This window comes from Cheilinus undulatus, linkage group 8 (assembly GCF_018320785.1).
Source record: "Cheilinus undulatus linkage group 8, ASM1832078v1, whole genome shotgun sequence".
Lineage (NCBI taxonomy): Eukaryota > Metazoa > Chordata > Actinopteri > Labriformes > Labridae > Cheilinus > Cheilinus undulatus.
The window spans coordinates 39,292,675-39,309,194 of record NC_054872.1 but is presented as its reverse complement, the minus strand read 5'-3'; the positions used below and the strand labels follow the sequence as shown (position 1 = coordinate 39,309,194).

The 16,520-nt window shown below is 40.3% G+C and overlaps 1 protein-coding gene across 3 annotated transcripts in view; it reads right to left on the bottom strand.

Moving 5' to 3' along the window:
• Nucleotides 1–294: 294 nt before the first annotated feature.
• Nucleotides 295–16,520, bottom strand: part of LOC121513362 (protein argonaute-3) — a 62,663-nt gene continuing 46,437 nt past the window's right edge. For all 3 annotated transcript variants that reach the window (XM_041793075.1, XM_041793077.1, XM_041793076.1), the window contains exons 13-19: nucleotides 15,992–16,151; nucleotides 15,720–15,810; nucleotides 15,413–15,607; nucleotides 12,238–12,372; nucleotides 11,563–11,664; nucleotides 9,294–9,493; nucleotides 295–9,135 (exon numbers count right to left, since the gene is read on the bottom strand). In XM_041793075.1, the coding sequence (XP_041649009.1) occupies nucleotides 9,027–9,135; nucleotides 9,294–9,493; nucleotides 11,563–11,664; nucleotides 12,238–12,372; nucleotides 15,413–15,607; nucleotides 15,720–15,810; nucleotides 15,992–16,151 (992 nt within the window). In that variant the 3' untranslated portion in view covers nucleotides 295–9,026. The remainder of the gene's footprint in view (nucleotides 9,136–9,293; nucleotides 9,494–11,562; nucleotides 11,665–12,237; nucleotides 12,373–15,412; nucleotides 15,608–15,719; nucleotides 15,811–15,991; nucleotides 16,152–16,520) is intronic.

Genomic DNA, 16,520 nt, shown 5'->3' with positions numbered 1-16,520 from the left:
AAATTACCCTAAATAGTTGAAAAACTGTCCTCCAGCTGTTTTTCATTAGTACAACTTACTTTTCCAGGCTTTTGTTGCCCTGTCCCTTTTTGTGGGGTTGTGTTGCTGCCATCAAATTCAAAATGAGCAAACATTTGCCATTGAATAGTAAAATGTCTCAGTTTCAACATCTGATATGTTGTATAAACTGCAGAAAAAAAACAACATTTTGGTTAAGTTGCTTTGGTTTTTTTTTTTTAATATAGGCTATGCTTCATTCACACAAAACAATTTATCAAACAGAGACAAGCAAGATAAAGCAAAGCATTTTATTGCAAGTATTAGTCAAAGATACACTTCAAACTGAAGCAAAGCAACACTAAAAGGCCAACATATGAGAGTTACAAAAGAAAGAGACATTCAAACAGAGAGGAATAGAGCTGTTGGTACAACAGAGGCTTTGCAGCGCACACAGAGAAACTGAGACATGGATCATCTGGTGGAGAAAGTTCACTGTTCATCTGTTTGCTGGTGCCTCACTAAGAGGTTTCAGAGCCCAGGGTCTTTAAAATCAAACTTGACACAAGATGCTACATGGAAATAAAGTATGACAATCAGCGCGCACACATACTGTGTTAAATCCTTGGCCACGGCCGAGTATCTGTCATCTGTATGCAAGGGAAACATGGCGTCAGGAGCCTAATCTCTTGTGCAATATTTGGTTCAAAGTCATTATTGGAATGATAATGGGATGACAACAGGTTAAACATCTGATAACCATGGGAGTAAACATTACAGTAAACATTGATTTAAGCACAGAGGGCCTTTTAGTTTCACTCTAGAACAGGAGGGAAAACACCCAAAAGCTCCATGTCTCTGATCCTCTGATTGGCTGAGGGACAACCAATGAAAACAGTCCAAAAAAAAAAAAGAAACAGATTCATCACAACACAAGTCATTCTTGGTTCATTATACAGGCACAGGTCTCTGTAATCCAGCACTTTGACAAACTTTGTGTCTCCTGTCAGGCCCGGGTCAAACTGCACCTATAATCACTGCTTTTGGATTTGCTATAAATGAACAGAAAAACACTTGTTTAAAGCTTTGTACAGCAAACAAATTTGGCTTGTATAGCTCAATTTTTGTTTGTTTACACCATAACGGGTGAATTTGTTAGAAGTCACTGGTTTTGATTTGTGCTAATCCTAAAAATCTTTTTTAAATTTGCATGATTGGGGGTGCAGCTAAGCTGATTCACAGGTTGGTGTGTTGTAGCTGTTTACCAGGTGGTTTAAGGCCCACCTTAGCTCCACCACTGTCTGTCACTAGACTGACACATTGTTAGGTTAAGATACCATTTCCAATATGACGACTGTCATCATTTGGCTTCTAAATACACCTTTAAAAACCAATGAGGCGATGTCCATGTCTTATACAGTCTATGAGTGGTTCTCAAATGGCACACTGGTGTGCAACTTAAGTTACTGTTACATGTTTGAAAGAGGCAATTTTGTGTGGATATAGATATGGTATGCCTTGAGATTTTGGCGTGATCTTAGGTTTGCTTTAGGCAAAAAAAAAAAAAAAAAAAAAAAAAAAAGGTTAAAAACCATTGGTCTATGAGTTGTCCTGCCATGTCCCATCGGGGCCTTCACAAAAGGACAATTACCAGCAAGTTTTATGGCATGATCAAGACTTTTTATCATTTTATCATTTCTTTTTGGATTGCCAATATTTTTGAAAATCCAAGAATTGTTCCCTAATGTCGTTTGACCCAGGCCTGGTTTCTGTTCTGACATCAGTACAAACAGCACAGAGTAACTCATCGAAAGCTTACACTTGTTCGTACATTAAAAATCCTGTAGCAATGCTAGTGGTTATTATGAGAAATGAGTAGAGATGAAGATACCAGTATGTTCGTAGGCTTGTTTTCTTGGTAGGCTGCCTAACACAGGCATCACAAAGTCACATAGAAATCTGACGAATACCTAAGAACGCACTTAAGGCTGAGGCATGTGTTTATTTTTGTGGAATCAGACCTGTTTGCTGTAGTCAAATGTTCTGGCACAAGAAATAAAATTAAGAGGAAAGAAGAAGCAACATTTGGGCAAACATTTTCACCAGTATCTAAAGAATTCTGCCTTTTTGAACATCTCTCCTTCCTTCCCTCGCTGATTTTTTCTTTTTTGCTTTTCCTCTACTGGCTTGGGGGATTGACATGGCTAACGTACCAATTAGCAGCATGGGATGAGAAATTTAAAAAAAAATCAGCTATTCGCCACTTAAGTCAGTGTGGTTCAGAAATGGTTCCCTTCGTCAGAGATGAGCTGCAACATGTGGGGGTTAGCGTTTGGCCTTCTAAAGTTGGTAAAAAAAAGAAAAGTGGAGGGTAGAAAGAATATAAAGGAAGAAAGAGGGAGATTAGACCTGAGATGTGATCCACAGCTCCGAATCAGGAGGTCAAATCACCCTCATCCTTTCCCTCCACCTCACACCCCCCTCCATATTGTTGTGCTTGCGTGTCTAAGAGAATAAGGCGTCAACATGGAGGGAGAGGGGCTAAAGGCCTCGTTTTACTCCAGGCTCCACCCCCGCCATGCTGCAATATGATGCGGAGACTCCAGCCGCTTGAACGCACTCTCAATAAATACACCATAAAATATTCCGCACATATATATTTCATATATAAATTTCAAAGAAACGACACATTTAAATAGACAACAAAACAAAATTCGGCTCAAGAACAACTCGTCAAAATCGGATAAGTGTTAAGACAAAAACAGAATATTTTTTTACAGTTATACTTATTTAACTCTAAAATAGTTACTGTATAAGAATATCGCAATCAGGCATTACTCAAGCATTATATGTCATATTAAAAGCAGTTTGCAGTTTTTTTCTTTCATGTAGTATAACATATGCAGCATACCAAGGTAAGTGAGGTGCAGTGTTTTTAGAGATCTCTTGTAATAGAAACATTTCATCCCCCGGACTGAAAAGGTTCCCACTGACCTACAGACCACCCTAAAAATCTATCAGTCCACACCCTCCTGGCTCAGGACTGCTGGGCACACGTTCTCTCCATCAGGGCCAAGACACACGGCGGGGGGCTAAGATGAGAACGCCAGGGGCTGCTGCTACTAGGGCTGGGCATCATTGAACATTTTAAATACCTATTTCTGCTTGTTCCATCCTGATTTCCTGTTATCCATTCCTAAAACTAGACCTAAGCATTAACCTGTCCCCTACTACACCAATGCAATTAACGAATATCATAACTTTTAATTGGAAAACACTGATTTATTACATTTTGCTGGCAATGGTTCGCATTAGAATCTTCAATAGCACTGCACTGATTTTGCCACATGATGAACTTCATTGTTTTAGGGTGCATTACTGAGCTAGTGTGATGCATTGATCTGTGTACTTGAAAACCACATGCCACATTTTGGAGATCTTTATTCTTAAAAGCCCTTCAAGAAGAAAATCTTGATATCAAACTGCCAGAATCCACTTCTGTAAAAACATCTAGGTGTTTTAAAGTCACTACTGCTTCCAATTTTAATCAAAACATTCTGTTTGACACCCAGCCCTAGCTGAAAAATTAAAATGTCCAGCAGAGTTTCCAGGAGGGAATCCCCCGCCCGAAGGCAATCAAGCTGCCAACAAAATCACAAGAGCATTGAGGCACCCTTTTAATGACCGACTGCTATTGTTTGGTAGCACACGCCCCTTCAACTCCTCAGTTTGGATCCTCTCCTCCTGCTTCAAGGGGAAGAGGGAGAACAGGGACTGGAGGGGGAAACCTCTTAGCGATGTGTCAGGATGAGAGTGGCAGTCTCTAAAGTGCTGTGCTATGTTTGTCATTCGTGGACTGGGCCGTGTCAAACCACACAAGTGCCACCTTAAAACAACCCCAACGAACCCCAAAAACCATCCAACCTATCGCACATTCACTGTACCAACGACACCATTGGTCCAAGACACTAAATGCACTAGGAAGCGAAAGCTCAACCACAACCATATACTTGGCTTTTTATCTATTTCTATGTCGACTTTATATCTAAAACAATGGAACACAAGCTCATATTGGCGTCTCTAAAAAAACAAAGAGTGAATGCAGCCGTTCCTGCACTGCTATGTGTTCTTGAAAAGGAGTCTGATTTTACATTTTGTCTTTCAGTTTACAGCACCATCAAGAGGAAAGGCACTTTCTGTGGACTTTTTCTCACCCCTTTGCTACCTTCCACTGCAACAAAAATCCGAGATTTATTGATCATTACTCAAAATGAAATACACTTAAACTTGACAGGAATCGAGACACTGACCTTTCAAAGGTAATTTGGCCATTTTTCTTCACCAGACTCTGTCACTTTGTGGATAAAATGTTTGTTTTTCCAGCTTCTGTTAAAAAGACTTGTCAACACCTTTGGGGATCCTAACTGAGAGCAAAAGCCTCGACTAGCTGCGAGCTTTGTGTGTCCTGACAAGTCACTTTAATAGAATCGGAAGAACAAACTAATCTATTCCCTCACTGTGCAGCAAAGATGTCCAATGAGGGGGGAAATAAACTCTTTAAATTACGTCGTCCCTTCAAGCATTCACTTCCACAGGCCCTGAATGGTCTTTCTCATGTTAGGTCACTTCACTACAAGCTAATATTTGCGAAGCAGAGCTGATGACATTTCAGCTGTACGTGAGGCAAACACATCTGCTATGTAAACATGTGTTCAAGTGCCCTAGAGAGTGTAGTTCATGAACATACCTAACAACCATCACAGACAGCAGAGAGAGCAAGCTTTACCTTGATTTGAACTCTTACAATCAGACTTTCAACACAGCCGGCCACAAAAATTATCATCTATCAGCTTTGATTCCTTCTTAAAGTCCCTGTAAAGTGATAAAAACAAATTGTCTTTCTAGGTTTGCTGTATGACAGGCCACTGTGTTATACACCACCAGGCCAAATTTGAGTTATGAAAAACATTTCTAAGTTTATAAAACCAGGCTTCAAAATCATGAAAAATGAGGCAGTAAAAACTGCTCTAGGATTTTGTGGGTGTGTCTGTTGAATGAACTGAAGTCATGCCCACTCAAAAGAAACACAATTTTCTAACATTTTAGAAAATACTTCTGATTAGTGCGCAGCTGCCTTGCTCTGTGCCAGAGCAGAGACAGATTTAAAAATTTTCTGTTATCTGGCACAAACCTCTCAGTAACGATATTTTTAATGACCCATAGGCCACTGGCAAAGACAGTGACATCAGCTAACAACAGACTACTGAGATGGACTGCTCAGAGGTGTTTAATTATTGTAGTGTTAGGGGGGCAGGGTAATTCCCCTTCAAGACTGGTGTGTTCATGGGCTCCTATATTTGCCTTGCTCAAATAAAACTAAGCCAGGAAAGAGGTGAACAACTTTCTGATGGTCTAAATAAAAAATTCAGTCCCACATAGATCTGTGTTTTCACCTTACAGCAACTGTATTCCAACATTTCATGTGAGTTAAGACACAAAGTTTGGAATTCACTTTACAGGGGCTTTAAATCACACGTATTTGAATGAACAGGATCGACTACATCTTAATGAACTGAACTATTATCCTTCCAGGGTTGTCAAAAAGTCGGACATTTTTATCTTTTTTGGTACCATGTGATTTAAAACAATACATTCTCTGCTATTTTAATGATCGACAGTATTGAAAAGTACCAGAGATTTAATAAAAGTCAGATCTTCAGTCTGATTTTTAACTAAACGCTGAAGAAGCAAACTGCTCAAATTGTGAGCATCAGAATATTTGTGCAATTTCCACATTGTGCAAGAGCTTTCCTGCAGTATTTAAAGACTAAAATAAGAAATGATCCAGAATTGGATGTCTAAGATTGATTTTTTCCAGAGTCCAATCATTGTCATTTAAAACTCTGGTGTCTTGACAGCCCTATGTCCTTCAGCTTCAGTCTGCCTTTCACCTCCCAGCAGGGGGGGATCGGATGGGATTGTACGCCTGTGGAATGTACTCCTCTGGCACATTGGGAGTAAATGTACGGGAGCAAAAGTGGAAAAAGAGAGCAACAATGAGATTACAGGCTTTGTCACAGCGCAGATTTACCAGGAGGCTGACTCTTTGTGTTTTGCGAGCACATGAAGTGACTCCAAGTGTGAGGAAAGCAGCACAGGCTGCAATCCGGCCTAAATCCCCCCGAGGATTTAACACAAAAGGAAAGGAATGGAGAACTACTAGCTCTTGTTCAGACATTGTTTGACCACACGTGTCCTCACAGGTGAATTGACAACACTTTCAAACCCCACTTGCCCGTTTCTTTTCAGTCGTGGGCAGGCATCAGCACCATTTGAAGAAAACATTCAAGAGTAGAAGCTCAATACACCAACAATTCTTCTTCTATTGTCGCCACAAGGGCTGTAATTTCTTAATACAAAAGCCTCCTGGAGTATTTTCTCTCCATTACAACAAACCTCCAAAATAAGAACATCTACCATATAAAAGGAGAGTAGTAAGCATTGTAATTCTTGCAGTTTTTTACCCAAACATCAAAGCACGAGGCGGTTTAAGTCCACATCCCGATCAATAACAGTTTGACAGTCCAAACACAACAACCCCACCACTGTTCACACATACACGATAGTGACACAGGAACAAGTCAACAGTCTATTGCGATAATAAAACTTTGTTATTATATCTTTTTTACTTATCAGGATACATATTTTACTAAGATTAATCATTTTTAGACTACTTTTTTATTCTGTTAGCAAAAATAAGTGGTGTGCATTACATAATTTAAAATGTACAAATATACTTTCAATCTGGCTTTTTTAAAAAGGCTTTCAGACACTAGTGAAATCACGAAGGCTCAAACCCACTGGCCAAGGAAAGGCAGTCGAATGCAACAGCGGATGCAGGACCGTCTCTATGTCTCTACATTTGTACCGATCATACATGACTGCCGAGCAAAATCTAAAGCGCCCCCAACCGACCACAGCACCTTTTCCGTCTTTAAGTGAGGTTATGTCTTTGATTTTTCCCGCCTGCGCATCCGGAGTCTCACATAAAGGTTCAGCTTCAGACAGAGTAGCACCACGCCTGTGTTCAGACCCCAAACACAGCTTCTTTTAGTGCAGATAACTTTGAAAAAAAACATCCCCAGACGATCTTCAGCAGCACAGAGGAGCTAAGTTATGACAATACTCCATCATGTTTCATTTTATCAGATATCAGTCACTCCTCAGCTTTGTTCTGAAGCCAACTCCGCTATTTACACGGGCTGGAATACACCTTAACTGGTGATTTCTTCTGGATTATTTAAAGATTCAAGGCTGACTCCGTTACCCATGAACATGTCCTTTTAGAAATACACTAGCAGCTGGATCCATGTCTGGTGAAGATTAGACATAAACTGCAAAAAGCCACTAACACAGCTAACACTGCTGTATAGGCAAACACAAGAAATATATATCGATTTCAGGATGATTGAATGAGATGTGTATAAAAGTCAGTAGACGGTTGTTGAGAGGAATAAGAGGCATCGGGTGAACTTTCATGCTTTTAACCATCGTATGCTGTCTATTTATTGGAATATGCTGCTCGATTATTTTATCCCGCTTAAATATAATTCCTAGGAACACTTTTCCTCCACCAGGCACTTGAATACTTCCTCTTTATGGCCTTTATTCTCCGCTTTGCTGCAGTCAGCTGAGCTTTGTTATTCTCAGGAATCAGGAAAATCGGCCTCATTATCAAACTCTGAAATTACCCTCCGCTGTTAATAAAAGTTTCCTCAAACCACAGAGGTGCATAACATCCTTCAATTCAAGTAAAACATGAAAACTGCACCATTATTTTTTGCCCAGCAGCAAGGACAAACTCATAAAACATGCTGATCAATCATCTGTCTGAAAGTGCTCAAACTTCTCTCTGTTTGAGGACTTTCTAATGAAATGTGAAGCTTTTCTTTCATAGTCCCCTACAGTCCTCGTCCCTTCTGATTATTGCACAAGAGGAAACCATCGACGTGATCTCGGTTTACTCACCGTCTCGAACTCAAGAGAGGGAAATGTGAGATAAAGCACTAAAGGGGAATTAAAGCAGGCTGACTATAAGAACAATAAAAACATAAGCTTATAAATGATTTAAAAAGTCATAAAATGTTTCACATAATGTAAAAGAAATTAAAAGAGAATTAAATAACAGTGTTATACTTAAAAAGGAAAACATACTGTAGAGTAATTGATATATCAGCCACTGTTGATTGCCTCTGTTTAAATGAGACAGAAAAGTGATTGGAAAACAACTCTTGTGGCTTTAAGGGGGTATTCATACCTCGTCGCCAACAGGTGGCAGTGTGCTCAAAACAAACTGGTGATTTCATAGACTAAAAACAGACACAAGCAGAAATAAGAAGAAAAGGGGAATAAAAGTGGCAGCTGGGAGGACTAATCTGATGGAATTAAATCGAAAATTAATCCACCACTCCACACCTTCAGACTCTTCCTTCTCTGCTCCCTCATCTCTTAAACCGGGGAGATTCGACAACGAACGACAGTAAAACTGGCAGAATGTAAAAGTGCTGCTGCTCTAACTGACTTGAGGTACTGTAGATGGCAAAGCAGCAGATTAGTAGACTGCGAGAGAGACTGAGCCAAAAGAGGAGGGAAAATTAAAAACCCACAGGCCACAAGTAAAGGAGACAAACAGGGAAGAAGAGACAGAAAGAAGGGGCAACAAAAAAGGGGGCCTGATGAGGGAGGAAACAAACTAGTTGGCTGGTTTAATATTGCATAATAGTGCTGAGTTTCTCTCTTGTTTGTTTGTTTTTAAAGCAGCTTTTGCATCCTCAGTCCAGTGTGGGGGTGCCTCCTCCCCTCCCTCCTCCCTGCTCTCCTCTGCACAGTGTCAGGTCCGGATTGACTCAGTGTGTGTGGGGGGGCGGGACTTGCACATATGAGGACTCCTTGACTGGCAAGCCAGGCGTGTACGGTTACGTCTGTGTGTGTAAAAGGTGGCAATGATTAGGGGGGAGGGTTGGTGGAGCTCAGGCGAAGTACATGGTCCTCAGGGTGTCGTGGTGAATCTGGACAGCTTTGGCCAGCGCCTGGGGGTCCCGACCGTTACTCTGACCAGACACGTGGCTACCCTCGGCGCTGCAGAGAGAGGACAGGAGAGGAGCGGTTAGGATGCATGACAAACAACAAAGGCATGCAAGCAGGGAAACATTGTGGGAGTAACGCGAGACAGCTGCTTTCAAACGGTTCAAGACCTTCACATCCACAGAGGAACAGAAAAACCTCCCTCTCCTTACCTGTCGTGTTCTTTGTCCACCAGATGGTAGCGGGCGCGGAAGGCCACCAGGTGGGCGTAGTAGGCAGGCGCAGGGATGGAGACTGAGCGGGTACAGCGCACATAGGTGTGGCACAACTGGTAGGTGAGCAGCTGGAACTCATCAGCGGTAAAACAATTGTCGTCCCACAGAACATGGTAGTGGGAGGGCCGGCTGGTGCCCTGTAGGAGGGAATTAAATTACCTTTGAGTAATTTTCAGCTTCACATTTTAGATACAATAACATACTGATATTTCAGCATGGTAGACAGGAACACACAACAGCAGACTCATGAGTAATAGAGAGAAAACTGACACCAGAAGAAAAAAAAACTGCCAAGAAACTAAAAAAAAAAAGCAGTAAGAAAAGAAAAACAATGAAATAATTTTCCAGTGTCCCCAAAAGGATGTTTGATGTACAGTGCCATATAAAAGTTTTTGCCCCCTTCCTTATTTCTTATTTTTTGGCATATTTTTCACACTTCAATGTTTCAGATCATTGAACAACATGAAGCTTTTACTTCATGAAGCATTAATGGTTTTGAGTTTTTTTGTGACTAAATGAAGACAACACTGTTAATGGAAAACACATGGCAAAAAAATAATATTTTCATCTATAACGCCCTGATTGATTACAAGGACTAATTGTCGTAATCATAGTACCGATGGTGTTTTAGGGGCAGAGCCAGTAGTAGCTACGGCTGACCAGGGTCCCCTTAAATCTGATTGGCCTCCCTAAAATCCTTAAATATTGGCTAGTTGCCTCGTCAGCCATTAACTAGCCATTTAAGCATACCCAATTACTAAGCATATCTTAACCATCATAAGATTGGTTTTACTAACTTTATTGCCCTCAAGGTGAGGCATACGAAAGTGGCCTCAATATCCTAATATTTTTGTATGTTGGGGTGTCCAAACATTTTTTTTATTGTGTTATTGTTGTGTTTTGTGGTTTAACTTGTGTTTAACTCACCATGCAATACTTTGGTAAGCATCTTTTATGTGCTATATAAATAAAGTGAATTGAAAGGACCTACCATCACTGTTTCTTATGTAGGGATCAACCAATCATAGGTCTGGTCAGTTATCGGGCCGATATTCAGCATCTGATTAACTGCATCAGCTAATTATTTTATGGTCTGATCCTGATCATAAGACTAACAAAAAAGTACACGACAGTCTGAGTGTCACTAACATGAAGAAGTTAGCAAGCCAGGGGAAGGAGAAGTTAATAGCACTGAGTTCTGAAGGTAAGGCCGAAGGTATTTCCAAAGTTAAAAACATTACTAGACTCTACAACGAGGTTACAAAAACACAAAAATCCTGCGAGCTACTTCTGTAATGACAAACCTACTCAGTTTCCTAGTTAGACCACAGAAAATGCCCAGATAATAAACCTTAAACCATTTGTGTGATAATGTTAGGCTGCAGCGTACTGACTAAGAGTTAATGATATTTAAAATGATGACTGTACAGTGACAGCTAAAGTTGTATCTGTAATTACATTGGTAGCAGTGCAACATTGACTTGTCTAAGCTGTCATACTGCATGCGTTATAAAATAAGTTGTTTTCATATGTTACATGTGATGTTCATTAGCTGGCAATAACACTGGTGAATGTCAAGCCACTTCTAATGAATTTCAAAGCATTTGCAAACATCCACAGGACAAGCATAAGAATCAGAATATCTCAGGTTTTCATCATTTGAGAGGAAAGCATTCTTTCCTCTCTGGGAAAGTAATCCTTACACGACTTTGCTGTCCTAGTTTGAAAACTTTTTGAAAGAAGGGAAGGAGTTTTGAAAGATGATTAGCTGAGGCCCCTGTAGAATTCTGAGTCCCTTATTTCTGCCGCCATAATTTTAGTGAGAAATCGTGAAATCTGGCTTCAAATCTAGATGCAGATTGCACTAACTGTATTCACTATATTGTGTTAAGATGTTTCCATTACACACAGTTCTTTCAGTTATTGAAAGAAAGAAAACATTCTTTATACCATCTCAGTAAAAATGGATTAAGATCTGTAAAACTTTTTGGACAACTTTTGTCTGAGGCAAGTCTGCAGTTCCTGGAGAGATCTAACTTCAGATAAAACCAAAGAGGAACAAACAAAAAAATCAAGCATTCCCTTTTTCTCTTGTGGCCATTTTCTTTCAAACTTGTCCACTATCTTTCTTCAACATTGCATCGCTCTGCAGACGCTGACAGTGTTCCAATGTTAAAAGGTAGAGAAGATAAGACGCTGTTCTGACCTGTATTCCAGCGTGACTGCAGAGGTAAAAGTCAAACTCGTAGGGATGCGTGATGTCCGTATCCACGGTAGTACCAGCAGGAATGTTTCCACTGCGTCCAACCTGACAAATGCACAGTTAAGGTCAGTAAGTCCTGGGTAAATAATCGTCTTGTACTTTTTCAGCCATGTTTTACCTTAAAGCAAAAACATCTATTAGAGAAAATGGAAAAGGCAGCAGAAAAGCAGAGCTTTTAAAGCATGTAATGAGCAGTAAAAATTCTAATAGTAGAAAAAAGATTGCGCTGATGGACTGACCCAGGCCAAGCTCAACCAAGTGCTTTCCAATCAACCAATTAAAGGCCCTAATGCTCCAGAGAGCCCAATGCTCTGTGTGGAAGTGCCTGCATTGAAAATAAGCTTGTTACTAGCCGAGTCTTACTCCCGGGGTCTTGAGTGCCACTCCAGAGCTCTCGGCCTGCTTTGGGCCCTAATGCTTTAATCGAATGTAATTACACGGGTTAGGAGGGCGAGCGGGCCAATTGACAACAAAAGGTAATTAAGAAGAGCCATTTTGAGTACTTAACATGCTGGCTTAGACCATAAAACAGAATATGGACTAACACATAACGGACTGTACTGATGTTAATGGGTGCCATCGCTCTGGTGAGTGTGTGCATCATTGTTGTGGACTCACTCTCTCGTTGCGGTCGGCACAGAAGAGGCGTGTGTGGTGGCGTTTTTGCACAACAATGTAGGTGATGCCAGGCTGGTACTCCTTCTCCAGGCTTATACAGGCCTCACGGATGGCCAGCAGCTCATAATACAGCACCTGAGGAAGAAGGGAGAAAAAATTAGCTTCAAATGATAAAGAGGAATCCTTATACCAGAATTTAAAACTTTGATATGATACTAATAAAAAAAACAAATAATATAGATAACTGTTTTGATACCTCTGCAACAAAAAAGTTCTAGGCATCATATGTAGGCTTATCTGTTGTCATTAAATGGAGTGATACCTGCAAGCTAGTAAAGGCAGTCAACTTGAGCTGAAGGCCTTCCTGTCTCTCTTGTCACAACCATCTCTGATCTGAGAACTGCACTCTTGCTTTCAAGCCCACAACCATCCAAGCATCCACTCGTCACACACATCACTCCTCAAATTCTGAATGCAATATAAATCTGCAAAGTCAAGATAGCAATGGCAAGAGGACCAACACAAACTATTTTGTGCTGCTGCTATGAACATTTTGTGTTTTTTTTAATTTATTTATTTATTTATTTTTAAAGACAGGAAATCTGGGGAGGGAGAGCAGGAGAGATGTGCACCAAACAGCACCGAGACCAGGAATCAATCCCTCAACCAATGTGTTGAGGACTAAAACCTCTGTATAAGGGGCCCTGCTCTACCAACTGAATTTAACAGACGCCCAGTGCTTATAGTTTTTGACAAATTCATTTCATTTCTACTCACCTGTCTTATAAAATAATTGTAGTTTTTTTTAAATCTTCTGTACTTGATACTTTTATTAAATAGAACTAGAACTACAGCCTGGTAGTTATATGCCTCCATGAGTTATGCAATTGTTGGAAAGTGAAAGTACAGTAGTGGGTAGAGAAAACGGGCTGGGCTGGGTCCTGTGACGGGTGTGATTTGGAGAAATCTTATAAACAAGGTATGTACATGAAACCAAATAACCTTGGCCTGGCTGTTAAATGCATTATTTACAGCTTTACTAAACTGTAAAATTTGTATTTCTTGTCATTGTTGATTCAAGTCAATTTAGTTCCAAATATGACTAATTGATCATTACCTGCATTTACCTCCAGGCCTTTTCTGCAACCAGGGAAGGGCTGCAACGACAACCTCATTGCATTTGATTCATCTGTTTATTATTTTTATGAGTAACTTTTACATCAGTTGTTCAGCATCATTTAAATTGTGTCTAAGTAATGTTGTAAAAAAGGTTTTCCACAATTTGAGCCACTCAAAGTTACATTTTTTAACTTTACAAATGGTTCAATAGCTTGGCATGGTTTCTTTTTCTTCCTACAATGGACATGCCAATTAATCAATTCAGTGTTGTCGTCTTAAAACAACAAGAATATCAACATCATAATTCATCTGAATGGTGCCCTGCATTATGAAATAGTTTTCATTCAACCATCTGTGTCTAAAGATGATCTTGGACTATGGCTGATTTGGTGTCAAGGAACAGAGCCAGATGGCCGATATACATTGCCATTTATAGGCATGAATTTTATGCCCCTCTTCTTTTAAGTGCGATGCAAAGGGGGTGTGCAATGGAAAGGTGAAGCGATTGTAATGCTGAGTTGGCTTCTGAGGTTGTAACAGAGGTGTGTAACAAGGGCAAAACAGTGACATTGTATTATGGCTGAGATGTCAGCACTGGGCTGTTCATGTTTGAAAGTGTGTACATGAAATTTCTCAACATGTCTTTTTACAAAGACAAATTACACAGGGAAACCAATCTTACACCCTTGTGGATTCAATGTTGAAGTGCAAAGTCATAATGATGATGGAGCTTTGTTACAAGACTGTTGTTAGGGTACCTTTCACATTTGAGCTGGTACAGTACCGATTCTTGGTACCTGTGAACCAGTACTGGTACAAAACGGTACCCATTTTTGGTACTTTTGTGTGAATATGCAATAACAAATGTTATTTCATTTATAAAATAACCTCAGAACTTCTGAATTTTAGATATGTATTTATCAATATCATAACACTATCAAATATCTAATACATCAAAACAACAATGCACACAGTTTGTAATGTAACATCACAAGTGTTTTTAAAAATTACTTTAACGTGGAAAACCTGAAGTATTATACCCAGTGTTTTTCTTTATATTGCACAAATTAAAAACCCAGTCCCACTACCTCCTATCCCTCTAATTTCCCCTCTTGGAAAAATGTGTGTTGGGGTCCACGGAGGGCAAATAAGTTAAAAAAATGAGGCTGGAGTCAAAATAACCAAATAAATTAAGGTATAACATTTAACAAATCAAAATATTACAAAATACAAATAAAGTAAGCAAACTACTTCCTCTACCATGAACTACATGTACTGCACATCTTTCCTCCTGCAGTTCTTTTTCAACAAAACTAACATGTCAACTTTCCCTGGTAGGAGCAAAGCAAGCTCCTCACTCATCAATCAATCACGCAGCCATCCATGCAGAAACATAACCGAGCATTAATCCGAAAAAACATCACACACCTGAACCGTGCATGCAGGGTCCGTTACGTTCTATTTGTATTTACTGCAAAAATTTATAGAATATGGCAAATTGTTTCATTCTGCGATGAAAATAAGCAATGAGGACGAGCCTGTGGCTCTGTCCCTCCTCCAAAATCACTCTGAATCCATCCTGACGGAGCGCTTCATACGGCATCAGCTGCACCAAGTTGGAGAGATGGAGAGCAACTTTTAGGACGCACTAACACTAGGCAACCCATGCCTTGATCCAATGTCTGTTAAGTGACTGAGAGAACAAACATATGCTTTTATCTAGTATATTTCCATGGATGATATCCAGATGATAAACAGGCTAATCATGCTGTTTAAAGTGAGGATTTGGTACGAGAGAGAGAGAGGGCGAGCGAGAAGGAAGCAGCTGATCTGAATCATCAATCATCACACTGCTTCCTCAGATTAGAAGTTTTGAGGTGGTAAGCCTTGAACGTCATGTCATAAATATTGCAGCCTAGTCTGCATCGTCATTAAAGATGTAAAACATCTAAATCCCAATTGCTCAAAAAAAAACAAGAGATAAGATATCTGCAAGCAAAACAAAACAGAGCTTTTGTTGCTGACTGAATCCATGTAAATGAAAGTGGGAGCTGACCTGTCTGAACTGGCCTTCTGAAACCCCGTCCCTGTAGAAAATGATGCGGGTCGGCTTGTAGCGTGTTGACTTGTAGAACTGAATGAGCAGCTCTCGCACCATGGAGGCCAGGTCCTGGATGACCTCCTGCCTTGGCCTCTGGACCCGCACAGTGGCACAGTATCTGCTGGGGTGGGCGTCCATACTTCCAACCACCTAGGGGAGATAGCACAGATGAGGACGAAGGAAGGGGACAAAGACAAGAGTGGAAGACAGAGGAAGTATCAACAGCAATAACAGCCAAGGTGTAAATAAAGAGGAAACTCACTGCTGCAATCGAAGGCTTCTTCCCATCACCAGCAGGGGGATGTGTAACGTCTGCTCCCAAGAAGATAACTGGCTGCTGAAACACTGATGGTCTGTTGATTGTGAAAAATAATAAATTATTATATCCTCATATTACAGTTTATACACTGTTTTGCTACAGGGGTATCAGATTTTATGCTAAAGCATGTATGCTTTTTCACAATGCCATACATTTGGACAGTACCATGACAATACAACATCTCTAAATCCTAAAGGAAATAGGGCATGACTGACCGTTGATGAGGCACCAGGATGTTGTTGATGCCTCCCAGCTTCACGTTGATCTTGAGGCAGAGGTTAGAGAGGGTTTGAGGCGACGTCTTCACTACGTTCTTCACCTGCACACACTGTGTGGCCATGCCCAAGAGGGTGTCCCCCACACGCTTTACTTCAGCTGAAAATGAGCATCAAAACAGTTACATTATATATCATATTATATATTTAACACATCTAAAGAGTTGAAGGGAAAAATAGGGATATTATATCAATGAGGTAAAATTAAAAAATGTTGTCCTTGTTATGGAGAATTAGGAAGCAAAGTTGAATACTTTGAACTAGGGGTGTAAAGGTACACGTATTCATACATTACTGATTTTGGTATGGGGCTCTTGGTATGGTACAGACGTGTACAAAACAGATACATACACACAGATGGGAAAAACCAGAGCGCAACCCACACCGTCCTGCTATCACACAACCACAGCAAGCAAAAGCAACAGCCTAAATATTCCTAGATAAAATTCTCTCATTTGGGAAACTTTGT